The sequence below is a fragment of the Phyllobates terribilis genome, unplaced genomic scaffold, assembly GCF_046119375.1.
Source record: "Phyllobates terribilis strain yellow unplaced genomic scaffold, ASM4611937v1 Scaffold_8__6_contigs__length_399053987, whole genome shotgun sequence".
Classification (NCBI taxonomy): Eukaryota; Metazoa; Chordata; class Amphibia; order Anura; family Dendrobatidae; genus Phyllobates; species Phyllobates terribilis.
The window spans coordinates 177,025,114-177,042,469 of NW_027362768.1; the positions used below are offsets into that span (position 1 = coordinate 177,025,114).

Below are 17,356 nucleotides of genomic sequence, written 5' to 3' on the forward strand. Positions count from 1 at the left end.
CTGAAAAGGACAAATTGTAAGGTTTATAATGTATTTATCTAATGTAAATCAATGGAACCTTCTGCTAATGAGGAATGTATATACTGCACAATGTTGAAGAGATGGGAGAGGGGATAGCAGAAAGTTCTCGGGTCCTCTAATATGTAGTCTTTGGGCAAAAGTTGGTTTGGATCATGCAGTTTAAAGCAAATTTTTTCCAACACAAAAATAGATTGTTTTCCTGATTATTTCTTACATAACTAAGCAAAATAATAACATTTTGGATGAATGCATCTTCCACTAGAGGGAGCTCTCCCTATATGGTTTCCTTACAGATCTCATTGACGTCAATACCAGCTGTACAAATCTGTATGCAGTAAACTCCCCCTAGTGGTGACTGCAAACAGCCAGAATTATATAATTTAGCATAACAGGAAAGGATTTGGCCCTCTGTATACAAAAAAATGAAGATCTTATTCAATATTAAAATATATGGAAGTGTTTAATTGTTGGAATGGACCGTCTGCCCTTGCTGATGAAAAGCTAATTTTATAAAATGTGATAACCAATATGACTGCACTTCCTATTATGACTCTGCAATGTCTACAACAATGCAGAATAATACTGAAAATCAAAATTCTTAAGGTTTGGCTGCTGCTCTAGAGGGTCTCTTGTACAATAAGATTGTTTCAAATCTTATGCATTAATTAAATAAAAAATGAATTTCAGCTCTTGCAATTGTCCAAAAATAACTTTTCATATCTTTACAGTTTTACGTGTTAGTGGAGAAAACCTATGTCATCTTGGATGTCCCAGAATCCTGCTCACCACTTGTATTTGAGGTGCGATGCAGACGATTCCCTCACCTTGGTGTTTGGAGTAACTGGAGTCTTCCCCTGGTCTTTAAATCTGAAGGTAACTTGTGTAACAAAGAAGTGACTGCATGAAATCTCACTTCCCATGTTTGATATAAAAAAAGAACTCAATGAAAAACTACAAAATTGATTCTGTTTGTCACTCCACTTGTCTACAATAATACTATATAACTACCATAATACTGCCTCCTATGTACAAGAATATAACTACTATAATTCTGTCCCTGTGTATAAAAATATAACTACTATAATACTGCCCCTATGTACAAGAATATAACTACTATAATACTGCCCCCTATGTACAAGAATATAACTACTATAATACTACTCCTATGTGCAAGAATATAACTACTATAATACTGCCCCCTATGTACAAGAATATAACTACTACAATACTGTCCCTGTGTATAAGAACATAACTACTATAATATTGTCCCTATGTACAAGAATATAACTACTTTAATACTGTCCCTGTGTATAGGAATATAACTACTATAATATAGTCCCTATGTACAAGAATATAACTACTATAATACTGCTCCAATGTACAGGAATATAACTACTATAATACTGCCCTTATGTACAAGAATATAACTACTATAATACTGTCCCTATGTACAAGAATATAACTACTATAATACTGCTCCAATGTACAGGAAAATGACTACTATAATACTGCCCCTATGTACAAGAATATAACTACTATAATACTGCTCCTATGTACAAGAATATAACTACTATAATACTGCCCCTATGTACAAGAATATAACTACTATAATACTACCCCTATGTACAAGAATATAACTACTATAATACTGGTCCTATGTACAAGAATATAACTACTATAATACTGCCCCTATGTACAAGAATATAACTACTATAATACTGCCCCTATGTGCAAGAATATAACTACTATAATACTGCTCCTATGTACATGAATATAACTACTATAATACTGCCCCTATGTACAAGAATATAACTACTATAATACTGCCCCCTATGTACAAGAATATAACTACTATAATACTGCTCCTATGTACAAGAATATAACTACTGTAATACTGCTCCTATGTACATGAATATAACTACTATAATACTGCCCCTATGTACAAGAATATAACTACTATAATACTGCCCCCTATGTACAAGAATATAACTACTATAATACTACTCCTATGTGCAAGAATATAACTACTATAATACTGCCCCCTATGTACAAGAATATAACTACTACAATACTGTCCCTGTGTATAAGAACATAACTACTATAATATTGTCCCTATGTACAAGAATATAACTACTTTAATACTGTCCCTGTGTATAGGAATATAACTACTATAATATGGTCCCTATGTACAAGAATATAACTACTATAATACTGCTCCAATGTACAGGAATATAACTACTATAATACTGCCCTTATGTACAAGAATATAACTACTATAATACTGTCCCTATGTACAAGAATATAACTACTATAATACTGCTCCAATGTACAGGAAAATGACTACTATAATACTGCCCCTATGTACAAGAATATAACTACTATAATACTGCTCCTATGTACAAGAATATAACTACTATAATACTGCCCCTATGTACAAGAATATAACTACTATAATACTACCCCTATGTACAAGAATATAACTACTATAATACTGGTCCTATGTACAAGAATATAACTACTATAATACTGCCCCTATGTACAAGAATATAACTACTATAATACTGCCCCTATGTGCAAGAATATAACTACTATAATACTGCTCCTATGTACATGAATATAACTACTATAATACTGCCCCTATGTACAAGAATATAACTACTATAATACTACCCCTATGTACAAGAATATAACTACTATAATACTGGTCCTATGTACAAGAATATAACTACTATAATACTGCCCCTATGTACAAGAATATAACTACTATAATACTGCCCCTATGTGCAAGAATATAACTACTATAATACTGCTCCTATGTACAAGAATATAACTACTATAATACTGCCCCTATGTACAAGAATATAACTACTATAATACTGCTCCTATGTACAAGAATATAACTACTATAATACTGGTCCTATGTACAAGAATATAACTACTATAATACTGCCCCTATGTACAAGAATATAACTACTATAATACTGCCCCTATGTGCAAGAATATAACTACTATAATACTGCTCCTATGTACATGAATATAACTACTATAATACTGCCCCTATGTACAAGAATATAACTACTATAATACTGCCCCTATGTACAAGAATATAACTACTATAATACTGCCCCTATGTGCAAGAATATAACTACTATAATACTGCTCCTATGTACATGAATATAACTACTATAATACTGCCCCTATGTACAAGAATATAACTACTATAATACTGCTCCTATGTACAAGAATATAACTACTATAATACTGGTCCTATGTACAAGAATATAACTACTATAATACTGCCCCTATGTACAAGAATATAACTACTATAATACTGCCCCTATGTGCAAGAATATAACTACTATAATACTGCTCCTATGTACATGAATATAACTACTATAATACTGCCCCTATGTACAAGAATATAACTACTATAATACTGGTCCTATGTACAAGAATATAACTACTATAATACTGCTCCTATGTACAAGAATATAACTAACTACTATAATACTGCACCTTTGTATAAGAATTTAACTGGTTTAATATTGCTCCCATCAAAATGGATGTGAACAGATTGGTCATTTTCATCATTTACACTTTGATTGTTAATAATTATTATTATGTCACTTGTGTTATTTTCACTCCCTTCTACAGGCGGATATTATTTTCCACAGAAGCTTGTCGTGGGCAGCGGATCCAGCGCTTCAGTATTTTGCATGGTCTGTGATAAAAATAAGAAAATTCCATCCAAGGCCATAACCTGGGGTCTGAACCTGGCAAAGCAGAACTCCTCTAAGCATTATACATCAGTGAGCGAATACGTTGGAAAAGTCACAATTGATAATCTAAATACAACAACACCAAAGGGAAAGTACCAGTTTGATGCATTGTATTGCTGCGTCCAGAAGTGCCAACCCCGATATGCAGAAATCCTAGTCATAGGTAACAATACTGGTGTCTGCTTTTGATTGTGGGGCTGTAGCTATAGGGGGGAAGCAGTCGTACCCTGATCTTGATGCCTGAGGGGGCTTAAAAGGCAGGAAGACACCAGGTGGGAGCCTTGTTACAGATCCTGAATTGAAGCCAAGAGCTTGAAGTTACTCCCTGTTCATGACCTGACGTATCTTACAGTATTTGGAGGAAATCTAATGGGTCAAGGACATTTTCTGCTAGTTGGATAAGGATGTGATGGTGTGGCTCGGTATTTTGTCATCCCATTTGGTTTGAGGAAGATTTATAAAATTTACTACAAAGGAAGCACAAATAGAAACTGAAACAGATTGTATCAAACTGATTGCTATGGTTATCTTGTTAATTTTTTCTTTGCACCAGATTTAATAAATCTTCTTTAGGTTGCAATATCCTATAGACAGTAATCCAGGTCCAAGGTATTTGTTCTATATATTTTTATAGAGCACATCTGCATAGAATTACAAATATCTGCAAATGCGATGGAGCTTCATTTATCTAGGAGAGTGCAATTTCTCAAAACAGACTGGTCCATCTGCAAAGATAAGCAGGGTTGGGGGCTACCTGAACGAAGTGTTTAGCTTAAGAAGAAGAACTTTTGGCCTTCAGTCAAGGTTTGGTTGGTTGTTGAATGGACCATATTCTACAGAGATTGTTTTTTCCTTTAAGCACATTTATTTTATCCTCTATAGGGTTTCATGTTATCCTTCTCGTAATAGAACTTTGACTTTGTGGAAGAGCAACTATAGCAAAGTATATTCAAGATCATTTTGGCATTGCCCAAAGAGTCATGATCAAAAGGGACACATAATCCTTTATTCAGATGTAGAACCTGTTACAGAAAGATAGGCACGGTCAGCAAAGAATGCTCAAGTGTATCATAACTATGATGCAAAATCTGTATTGGGACCCCCATCTACCATGTGTCTTTTATAACACTGGTGTCTTTATATGTGGCAGCCCCTCAGGCACCTGGACCCAGGTATGACTGACAGCTCGACACCCCCTATTGCTTCCTCTCCTTGCATATATAGTAATTCTGTTTTATCTATTTCATCATTAAATAGACACTAATATCAGCATTACCTGTGAAACCAATGGAGAAATTACAGTTATGACCTGCAGGTGGATGCCCAAGCAAATCATCCCCCTAAAAGACATCACCATGACATTCCGATATTATAAGTAAGTACGAGCCTGTGTTCTATGGGTACAAAGAGATGAGACTTTGCTGCCATCCAGTGGTTTACTATGAGTATAGCAGAACTGCTTTTCTCAACTGCACTGGGCATACAGTATGTGATAGCACAGGACAGTTAATAAAAATTGATAATCTCCAATCACTAAAAGTGACTACTGGACCACCAGGAACCAGACATTGCCTTTTTCAGGAATTAACAATTAATGAATTGATTGATTGGATGGATCATAAATATGGGATCGGTGGGAGCCTGACACCCACTGGCGCACCCCTTCGATGTGCTGAAATCGAGTAAATGGAGGTTAAAATGCATTACTTGGCAGTGGCCACTTAGCAATGTATAGGGCTGCTGTATTTTGCCCCCCACCCACATCAGGCCGCTGCCGGAGCAGATTTCAGCTGTTTGGTGAGGGTGGCAGGTTTCGAACACCCACCGAGCTCATATTGAACTATCCTATGGTTAAGTTATCAATTGCTAAGTCCGGAAAAACCTCTTTAACCCACTAGACACCAGGGAACAAAATATTAACCCACTAGACACCAGGGATCAAAATATAAACCCACTAGATACCAGTGATGCAATACATTCAGGGATACAACTATTAGTTCACTTGTCACCCAGAAAAGAAGTATTAACCCACAAGACTTTAGAAAAAAAATACAGAAACACAATACGCTGCAGGGAGAAATCAAGGATAGCAATAATAACTCGCTAGACACCAGGGACACTAGTATTATCACATTAGATTCCAGGGATAATTGTACTAACCCACAAGACTTTAGTGACCCAAAATGCTTCAGGGAGAAATCGGGTACAATACTGACTGTCTAGACACCAGTGACACAAGTATTAGCCCACTAGACACCAGGGATCACAATATTAAAGCACAAGACACTATTGACACAAGGTATTATGCCATAAAACACCAGTGATACAAATATTAACCAATAGACATTAGGGATACAAGTACTAACCCACAAGACTGAAGTGGAAGATAAATAAACCCAATATGCTCCAGGGATAAACTAGGTACACAAATATTAACACACAAGACACAAGGGATACATGTACTAAGCCACAACAAATCAGTGAAAAATATAGGTACTCAATATTGTCCAGAGAGAAATTAGGAATGACAATACTAACCCCCCAGACACCAAAGATAGAAATATCAACCCACTATATAGCTGGGATAATAGTATCAACTCACAAAAGTATAATGAATATATTGTAACTAAAAATGCTCCAAGGAAAAAGCAGTTTTAACTATACTAACCCTCTAGACACCAGGGACACAAGTATTAGCCCAGGAGACACCAGAGACACAAGTATTAGCACAGGAGTCACCAGGTACACAATTACTAGCCCAGGAGACACCAGGGACACAAGTATTAGCCCAGGAGACACAAGGGACACAAATATTAGCACAGGAGATACCAGGGACACATGTATTAGCCCAGGTGACACTAGGGACACACGTATTAGCACAGGAGACACCGGGGATGCAAGTACTAGCCCAGGAGACACCAGTGACACAAGTATTAGGCCCAGAGACACCAGAGACACAAGTATTAGTTTAGGAGACATCAGGGAGACAAGAATAAGCCAAGGTGACTCCAGGGACACAAGTATTAGCCTAGCAGTCACCAGGGGCACAAATATTGGCACAGGAGACACAAGGGACACAAGTATAAGCCCAGGAGTCACCAGGGACCCAAGTATTATCCCAGAAGTCACCAGGGACAAGTATTAGCACAGGAGTCACCAGGTACACAATTATTAGCCCCAGAGACACCAGGGACACAAGTATTAGCCCAGGAGACACCAGGTACCCAATTATTAGCCCAGGAGACACCAGGGGCACAAGTATTAGTCCAGGAGACACCAGGGACACAATTATTAGCCGAGAAGACACCAGGGACAAAATTATTAGCCCAGGAGACACCAGGGACACGAGTATTAGCCCAGGAGACACAAGGGACACAAGTATTAGCCCAGGAGACACCAGGGACACAAGTATTAGCACAGGAGATAACAGGGACACATGTATTAGCCTTAGAGACACCAGGGACACAAGTATTAGCCCAGGTGACACCAGGGACACAAGTATTAGCCCAGGAGACACCAGGGACAAAAGAATAAGCCCCAGAGACACAAGTATTAGTCCAGGAGACACCAGGGACACACGTATTAGCCCAGGAGACACCAGGGGCACAAGTATTAGCCCAGGAGACACCAGGGGCACAAGTATTAGCAGAGGTGACACCAGGGGCACAAGTATTAGCCCAGGAGACACCAGGGGCACAAGTATTAGCCCAGGAGACACCAGGGGCACAAGTATTAGCCCAGGAGACACCAGGGACAAGTATTAGCACAGGAGTCATCAGGTACACAATTATTAGCCCCAGAGACACCAGGGACACAAGTATTAGCTCAGGAGACACCAAGTACCCAACTATTAGCCCAGGAGGCACCAGGAACACAAGTATTAGCACAAGTGACACCATGGACACAAGTATTAGCCCAGGTGACACCAGGGAAACAAGTATTAGTCCAGGAGACACTAGACACACAAGTATTAGTCCAGGAGACACTAGACACACAAGTATTAGCCCAGGAGACACCAGGGGCACAAGTATTAGCCCAGGAGACACCAGGGGCACAAGTATTAGCCCAGGAGACACCAGAGGCACAAGTATTAGCCCAGGAGACACCAGGGGCACAAGTATTAGCCCAGGAGACACCAGGGGCACAAGTATTAGCCCAGGAGACACCAGGGACACTAGTATTAGCTGAGGTGACACCAGGGACACAAGTATTAGCCCAGGAGACACCAAGTACCCTATTATTAGCCCAGGAGGCACCAGGGACGCAAGTATTAGCAAAGGAGACACCGGGGATGCAGGTATTAGCCCAGGAGACACCAGGGGCACAAGTATTAGTCCAGGAGACACCAGGGACACAATTATCAGCCCAGAAGACACCAGGGACAAAATTATTAGCCCAGGAGACACCAGGGACACGAGTATTAGCCCAGGAGACACCAGGGACACGAGTATTAGCCCAGGAGACACCAGGGACACAAGTATTAGCCCAGGAGACACCAGGGACACAAGTATTAGCACAGGAGATAACAGGGACACATGTATTAGCCTTAGAGACACCAGGGACACATGTATTAGCCCAGGTGACACCAGGGACACAAGTATTAGCCCAGGAGACACCAGGGACACAAGAATAAGCCCCAGAGACACAAGTATTAGTCCAGGAGACACCAGGGACACACGTATTAGCCCAGGAGACACCAGGAGCACAAGTATTAGCCCAGGAGACACCAGGGGCACAAGTATTAGCCCAGGAGACACCAGGGGCACAAGTATTAGCCCAGGAGACACCAGGGACAAGTATTAGCACAGGAGTCATCAGGTACACAATTATTAGCCCCAGAGACACCAGGGACACAAGTATTAGCCCAGGAGACACCAGGTACCCAATTATTAGCCCAGGAGGCACCAGGGACCCAAGTATTAGCACAAGTGACACCAGGGTCACAATTATTAGCACAGGAGACACCAGGGAGACAAGTATTATTCCACGAGAGACTAGACACACAAGTATTAGTCCAGGAGACACTAGACACACAAGTATTAGCCCAGGAGACACCAGGGGCACAAGTATTAGCCCAGGAGACACCAGGGGCGCAAGTATTAGCCCAGGAGACACCAGGGGCACAAGTATTAGCCCAGGAGACACCAGGGACACTAGTATTAGCCCAGGAGACACCAGGGACACGAGTATTAGCCCAGGAGTCACCAGGAACACAATTATTATCCCCAGAGATACCAGGGACACAAGTATTAGCCCAGGAGACACCAGGTACCCAATTATTAGCCCAGGAGGCACCAGGGACGCAAGTATTAGTCCAGGAGACACCAGGGACACAAGTATTAGTCCAGGAGACACTAGGGACACAATTATTAGCCCAGAAGACAGCAGGGGCAAAATTATTAGCCCAGGAGATACCAGGGACACTAGTATTAGTCCAGGAGGCACCAGGGACACAGTTATTAGCCCAGATGACTCCAGGGACACAAGTATTAGCCAGGAGACATCAGGGAGACAAGAATATGCCCAGGAGACACCAGGGACACAAGTATTAGCACAGGAGACACTGGGGACACAAGTATAGGCCCAGGAGACACCGGGGACACAATTATTAGCCCAGGTGACTTCAGGGACACAAGTATTAGCCCAGAAGACACCAGGGGCACAAGTATTAGCCAGGAGACATCAGGGAGACAAGATTCCCAAGTGACTCCAAGAACACAAGTATTAGCCCAGGAGACACCAGGGACACAAGTATTAGCACAGGAGACACCGGGGACACAAGTATTAGCCCAAGAGACACCAGGGACACAAGTATTAGCCCAGGAGACACCAGGGACACAAGTATTAGCACAGGACATACCAGGGACACAAGTATTAGCCCTAGAGACACCAGGGACACAAGTATTAGCCCAGGTGACACCAGGGACACAAGAATAAGCCACAGAGACACAAGTATTAGTCCAGTAGACACCAGGGACACACGTATTAGCACAGGAGACACCGGGGATGCAAGTATTAGCCCAGGAGACACCAGGGTCACAAGTATTAGCCCAGGAGACACCAGGGTCACAAGTATTAGCCCAGGAGACACCAGGGGCACAAGTATTAGCTCAGGAGACATCAGGGACAAGTATTAGCACAGGAGTCACCAGGTACACAATTATTAGCCACAGAGACATCAGGGACACAAGTATTATTCCAGGAGACACCAGGGACACAAGTATTAGTCCAGGAGACACCAGGGACACGAGTATTAGTCCAGGAGACACCAGGGACACAGTTATTAGCCCAGGTGACTCCAGGGACACAAGTATTAGCCAGGAGACATCAGAGAGACAAGAATAAGCCCAGGAGACACCAGGGACACAAGTATTAGCACAGGAGACACTGGGGACACAAGTATAGGCCCAGGAGACACCAGGGACACAATTATTAGCCCAGGTGACTTCAGGTACACAAGTATTAGCCCAGAAGACACCAGGGGCTCAAGTATTAGCACAGGAGACACCGGGGACACAAGTATTAGCCCAAGAGACAGCAGGGACACAAGTATTAGCCCAAGAGACACCAGGGACACAAGTATTAGCCCAGTAGATACCAGGGAGACAAGAATAAGCCCCAGAGACACTAGACACACAAGTATTAGTCCAGCAGACACCAGGGACACATGTATTAGCACAGGAGACACCGGGGATGCAAGTAATAGTCTCGGAGACACCAGAGACACAAGTAGTAGTCTAGGAGACACCAGGGACACAAGTATTAGCCCAGGAGACACCAGGGGCACAAGTATTAGCACAGGAGATACCAGGGACACATGTATTAGCCCAGGTGACACTAGGGACATACGTATTAGCACAGGAGACACCGGGGATGCTAGTATTAGCCCAGGAGACACCAGGGGCACAAGTACTAGCCCAGGAGACACCAGTGACACAAGTATTAGCCCCAGAGACACCAGAGACACAAGTATTAGTCTAGTAGACACCAGGGACACAAGTATTAGTCCAGGAGTCACCAGGGACATAATCATTAGCCCAGGAGACATCAGGGACACAATTATTAGCCCAGGAGACACCAGGGACACAAGTATTAGTCCAGGAGACACCAGGGACATAATTATTAGCCCATGAAACATCAGGGACACAAGTATTAGCCCAGGAGACACCAGGGACACAAGTATTAGCCAGGAGACACCGGAGACACAAGTATTAGCACAGGAGACACCGGGAACACAAGTATAGGCCCAGGAGACACCGGGGACAGAAGTATTAGCACAGGAGACACCGGAGACACAAGTATTAGTCCAGGAGACACCAGGGACATAATTATTAGCCCAGGAGACATCAGGGACACAAGTATTAGCCCAGGAGACACCAGGGACACAAGTATTAGCACAGGAGACACTGGGGACACAAGTATAGGCCCAGGAGACACCAGGGACACAATTATTAGCCCAGGTGACTTCAGGGACACAAGTATTAGCCCAGAAGACACCAGGGGCTCAAGTATTAGCACAGGAGACACCGGGGACACAAGTATTAGCCCAAGAGACAGCAGGGACACAAGTATTAGCCCAAGAGACACCAGGGACACAAGTATTAGCCCAGTAGATACCAGGGAGACAAGAATAAACCCCAGAGACACTAGACACACAAGTATTAGTCCAGCAGACACCAGGGACACATGTATTAGCACAGGAGACATCGGGGATGCAAGTAATAGTCTAGGAGACACCAGAGACACAAGTATTAGTCTAGGAGACACCAGGGACACAAGTATTAGCCCAGGAGACACCAGGGGCACAAGTATTAGCACAGGAGATACCAGGGACACATGTATTAGCACAGGTGACACTAGGGACACATGTATTAGCACAGGAGACACCGGGGATGCTAGTATTAGCCCAGGAGACACCAGGGGCACAAGTACTAGCCCAGGAGACACCAGTGACACAAGTATTAGCCCCGGAGACACCAGAGACACAAGTATTAGTCTAGTAGACACCAGGGACACAAGTATTAGTCCAGGAGTCACCAGGGACATAATCATTAGCCCAGGAGACATCAGGGACACAATTATTAGCCCAGGAGACACCAGGGACACAAGTTTTAGTCCAGGAGACACCAGGGACATAATTATTAGCCCAGGAGACATCAGGGACACAAGTATTAGCCCAGGAGACACGAGGGACACAAGTATTAGCCAGGAGACACCGGGGACACAAGTATTAGCACAGGAGACACCGGGAACACAAGTATAGGCCCAGGAGACACCGGGGACACAAGTATAGGCCCAGGAGACACCGGAGACACAAGTATTAGCACAGGAGACACCGGGGACACAAGTATAGGCCCAGGAGACACTGGGGACACAAGTATTAGCCCAGGAGACACCAGGGACACAAGTATTAGCCCAGGAGACAGCAGGGACACAAGTATTAGCCCAGCAGTCACCAGGGACACAAGTATTAGCCCAGCAGTCACCAGGGACACAAGTATTAACCCAGGAGACACCAGGGACACAAATATTAGTCCAGGAGACACCAGGGACATAATTATTAGCCCAGGAGACATCAGGTTCACAATTATTAGCCCAGGAGACACCAGGGACACAAGTATTAGCCAGGAGACACCGGGGACACAAGTATTAGCCCAGGAGACACCAGGGACACAAGTATTAGCCCAGGAGACACCAGGGACACAAGTATTAGCACAGGAGACACCGGGAACACAAGTATTAGCCCAGGAGACACCAGGGACACAAGTATTAGCCCAGGAGACACCAGTGACACAAGTATTAGCCCCGGAGACACCAGAGACACAAGTATTAGTCTAGTAGACACCAGGGACACAAGTATTAGTCCAGGAGTCACCAGGGACATAATCATTAGCCCAGGAGACATCAGGGACACAATTATTAGCCCAGGAGACACCAGGGACACAAGTATTAGTCCAGGAGACACCAGGGACATAATTATTAGCCCAGGAGATATCAGGGACACAAGTATTAGCCCAGGAGACACCAGGGACACAAGTATTAGCCAGGAGACACCGGGGACACAAGTATTAGCACAGGAGACACCGGGAACACAAGTATAGGCCCAGGAGACACCGGGGACACAAGTATAGGCCCAGGAGACACCAGGGACACAAGTATTAGCCCAGGAGACACCAGGGACACAAGTATTAGCACAGGAGACACCGGGAACACAAGTATTAGCCCAGGAGACACCAGGGACACAAGTATTAGCCCAGGAGACACCAGTGACACAAGTATTAGCCCAGCAGTCACCAGGGACACAAGTATTAGCCCAGCAGTCACCAGGGACACAAGTATTAGCCCAGCAGTCACCAGGGACACAAGTATTAGCACAGGTGAGACCTGGGGACACAAGTATTAGCCTAGGAGACACCAGGGACACAAGTATTAGCCCAGGAGTCACCAGGGACACAAGTATTAGCCCAGGAGTCACCAGGGACCCAAGTATTAGCCAGGAGACATCAGGGAAACAAGATTCCCAAGTGAATCCAGGGACACAAGTATTAGCCCAGGAGACACCGGGGACACAAGTATTAGCCCAGAAGACAACAGGGGCACAAGTATTAGCCGAGGAGACACCAGAGGCACAATTATTAGCCGAGGAGACACCAGGGACACAAGTATTAGCACAGGAGACACCGGAAACACAAGTATTAGCACAGGAGACACCGGGGACACAAGTATTAGCACAGGAGATATCAGGGACACAAGTATTAGCCCAGGAGACACCAGGGACACAAGTATTAGCACAGGAGACACCGGGAACACAAGTATTAGCCCAGGAGACACCAGGGACACAAGTATTAGCCCAGGAGACACCAGTGACACAAGTATTAGCCCAGCAGTCACCAGGGACACAAGTATTAGCCCAGCAGTCACCAGGGACACAAGTATTAGCCCAAGAGACAGCAGGGACACAAGTATTAGCCCAAGAGACACCAGGGACACAAGTATTAGCCCAGTAGATACCAGGGAGACAAGAATAAACCCCAGAGACACTAGACACACAAGTATTAGTCCAGCAGACACCAGGGACACATGTATTAGCACAGGAGACATCGGGTATGCAAGTAATAGTCTAGGAGACACCAGAGACACAAGTATTAGTCTAGGAGACACCAGGGACACAAGTATTAGCCCAGGAGACACCAGGGGCACAAGTATTAGCACAGGAGATACCAGGGACACATGTATTAGCCCAGGTGACACTAGGGACACACGTATTAGCACAGGAGACAACGGGGATGCTAGTATTAGCCCAGGAGACACCAGGGGCACAAGTACTAGCCCAGGAGACACCAGTGACACAAGTATTAGCCCCGGAGATACCAGAGACAAAAGTATTAGTCTAGTAGACACCAGGGACACAAGTATTAGTCCAGGAGTCACCAGGGACATAATCATTAGCCCAGGAGACATCAGGGACACAATTATTAGCCCAGGAGACACCAGGGACACAAGTATTAGTCCAGGAGACACCAGGGACATAATTATTAGCCTAGGAGACATCAGGGACACAAGTATTAGCCCAGGAGACACCAGGGACACAAGTATTAGCCAGGAGACACCGGGGACACAAGTATAAGCACAGGAGACACCGGGAACACAAGTATAGGCCCAGGAGACACCGGGGACACAAGTATTAGCACAGGAGACACCGGAGACACAAGTATTAGCACAGGAGACACCGGAGACACAAGTATTAGCACAGGAGACACTGGGGACACAAGTATTAGCCCAGGAGACACCAGGGACACAAGTATTAGCCCAGGAGACAGCAGGGACACAAGTATTAGCCCAGCAGTCACCAGGGACACAAGTATTAGCCCAGCAGTCACCAGGGACACAAGTATTAACCCAGGAGACACCAGGGACACAAATATTAGTCCAGGAGACACCAGAGACATAATTATTAGCCCAGGAGACATCAGGTTCACAATTATTAGCCCAGGAGACACCAGGGACACAAGTATTAGCCAGGAGACACCGGGGACACAAGTATTAGCCCAGGAGACACCAGGGACACTAGTATTAGCCCAGGTGACACCAGGGACCCAAGTATTAGCCCAGGAGACACCAGGGACACAAGTATTAGCACAGGAGACTCCGGGAACACAAGTATTAGCCCAGGTGACACCAGGGACACAAGCATTAGCCCAGGAGTCACCAGGGACACAAGTATTAGCCCAGGAGACACCGGGGACACAAGTATTAGCCCAGAAGACACCAGGGGCACAAGAATTAGCCGAGGAGACACCAGAGGCACAATTATTAGCCGAGGAGACACCAGGGACACAAGTATTAGCACAGGAGACACCGGAAACACAAGTATTAGCACAGGAGACACCGGGGACACAAGTATAAGCCCAGGAGACACCAGGGACATAATTATTAGCCCAGGAGATATCAGGGACACAAGTATTAGCCCAGGAGACACCAGGGACACAAGTATTAGCCCCGGAGACACAAGTATTAGTCTAGTAGACACCAGGGACACAAGTATTAGTCCAGGAGTCACCAGGGACATAATCATTAGCCCAGGAGACATCAGGGACACAATTATTAGCCCAGGAGACACCAGGGACACAAGTATTAGTCCAGGAGACACCAGGGACATAATTATTAGCCCAGGAGACATCAGGGACACAAGTATTAGCCCAGGAGACATCAGGGACATAATTATTAGCCCAGGAGACACCAGGGACACAAGTATTAACCCAGGAGACACCAGGGACACAAATATTAGTCCAGGAGACATCAGGGACATAATTATTAGCCCAGGAGACATCAGGGACACAATTATTAGCACAGGATACACCAGGGACACAAGTATTAGCCCAGGAGACACCAGGGACACAATTATTAGCACAGGAGACACCGGGAACACAAGTATTAGCCCAGGAGACACCAGGGACACAAGTATTAGCCCAGGAGACACCAGTGACACAAGTATTAGCCCAGCAGTCACCAGGGACACAAGTATTAGCCCAGCAGTCACCAGGGACACAAGTATTAGCCCAGCAGTCACCAGGGACACAAGTATTAGCACAGGCGAGACCTGGGGACACAAGTATTAGCCTAGGAGACACCAGGGACACAAGTATTAGCCCAGGAGTCACCAGGGACACAAGTATTAGCCCAGGAGTCACCAGGGACCCAAGTATTAGCCAGGAGACATCAGGGAAACAAGATTCCCAAGTGAATCCAGGGACACAAGTATTAGCCCAGGAGACACCGGGGACACAAGTATTAGCCCAGAAGACACCAGGGGCACAAGTATTAGCCGAGGAGACACCAGAGGCACAATTATTAGCCGAGGAGACACCAGGGACACAAGTATTATCACAGGAGACACCAGGGACACAAGTAATAGCCAAGGAGACACCAGGGACACAAGTATTAGTCCAGGAAACACCAGGAACACAAGTATTAACCCAGGACACACCAGAGACACAAGTATTAGCAGGAGACATCAGAGACACACGTATTAACCCACAGGACACCAGGAATAGTATTATTAACCCAAAAGGCTCCTGTAAACATATAGTAATTTGTTATTCTCTAGAGAGAACTCAGCAATAGCATTAACTATTTAGGCACCAGGGCAGGGGCGGACACAGACTGTAGTGGGCCCCTGTGCAAGAAATTTTTTGGGCCCCCCCCCCCCTGCGCTTCATAAGGCAACAAAGTTATCTAAACATAACCCCCCCCCATGTGCATCTCTCGCCCCCCCATGTGCAGCTCTCATCCCCCCCATGTGCAGCTCTCATCCCCCCCATGTGCAGCTCTCATCCCCCCCATGTGCAGCTCTCATCCCCCCCATGTGCAGCTCTCATCCCCCCCATGTGCATCTCTCAACCCCCCCATGTGCATCTCTCAACCCCCCCCATGTGCATCTCTCATCCCCCCCATGTGCATCTCTCATCCCCCCCCATGTGCATCTCTCATCCCCCCCACTCCTAGTTAACTACTTGTATTTAAAACAAATAAAACTTGTTATACTTACCCCCATGCGATCCCTGCAGAATCCTGGCGCTCGTCCACGTCGCTGCCACCAGACGGTGCCACATGCATAGCCATCAGCTTTTGTTTTGGCCAAAAGATTTTTAAAGCCGCCACCACGATAAGGTAGACTCTTCTGGCAGGGCCCTACTCTAACCTATTAAAATTTTCTTAAAATATCCAATACTCTTTTTAGATATATTTTTATTTAGTTTTCTTTAAGGGAATGTGTCATATACATTTTTTTTTAAAATGACCAATAATACCACATACAGGGAATACCGCCACACCATGACCAGACCACATATTACCACAACATAGTGACCGAATAATACCACACAGAAGGGGGAAAAACTGCCACACCATGACCAGACCACATATTACCACCACATTACTAATATTACCACCACATTACTAATATTACCATAAGTGTCATTATGCACGGGAGCTCTATACATGGTATGTATAATGTAAGTGTCCAGGTAATCTAGTGATCACCAGTGACATTATAC

General features: G+C 44.6%; 1 protein-coding gene across 2 annotated transcripts in view; it reads left to right on the top strand.

Annotated features, from left to right (window-relative positions):
* LEPR (leptin receptor) overlaps positions 1-17,356 on the top strand; it is an 80,392-nt gene that overhangs the window by 44,147 nt on the left and 18,889 nt on the right. For both annotated transcript variants that reach the window (XM_073643829.1, XM_073643830.1), the window contains exons 7-9: positions 750-894; positions 3,676-3,963; positions 5,058-5,175. In XM_073643829.1, the coding sequence (XP_073499930.1) occupies positions 750-894; positions 3,676-3,963; positions 5,058-5,175 (551 nt within the window). The remainder of the gene's footprint in view (positions 1-749; positions 895-3,675; positions 3,964-5,057; positions 5,176-17,356) is intronic.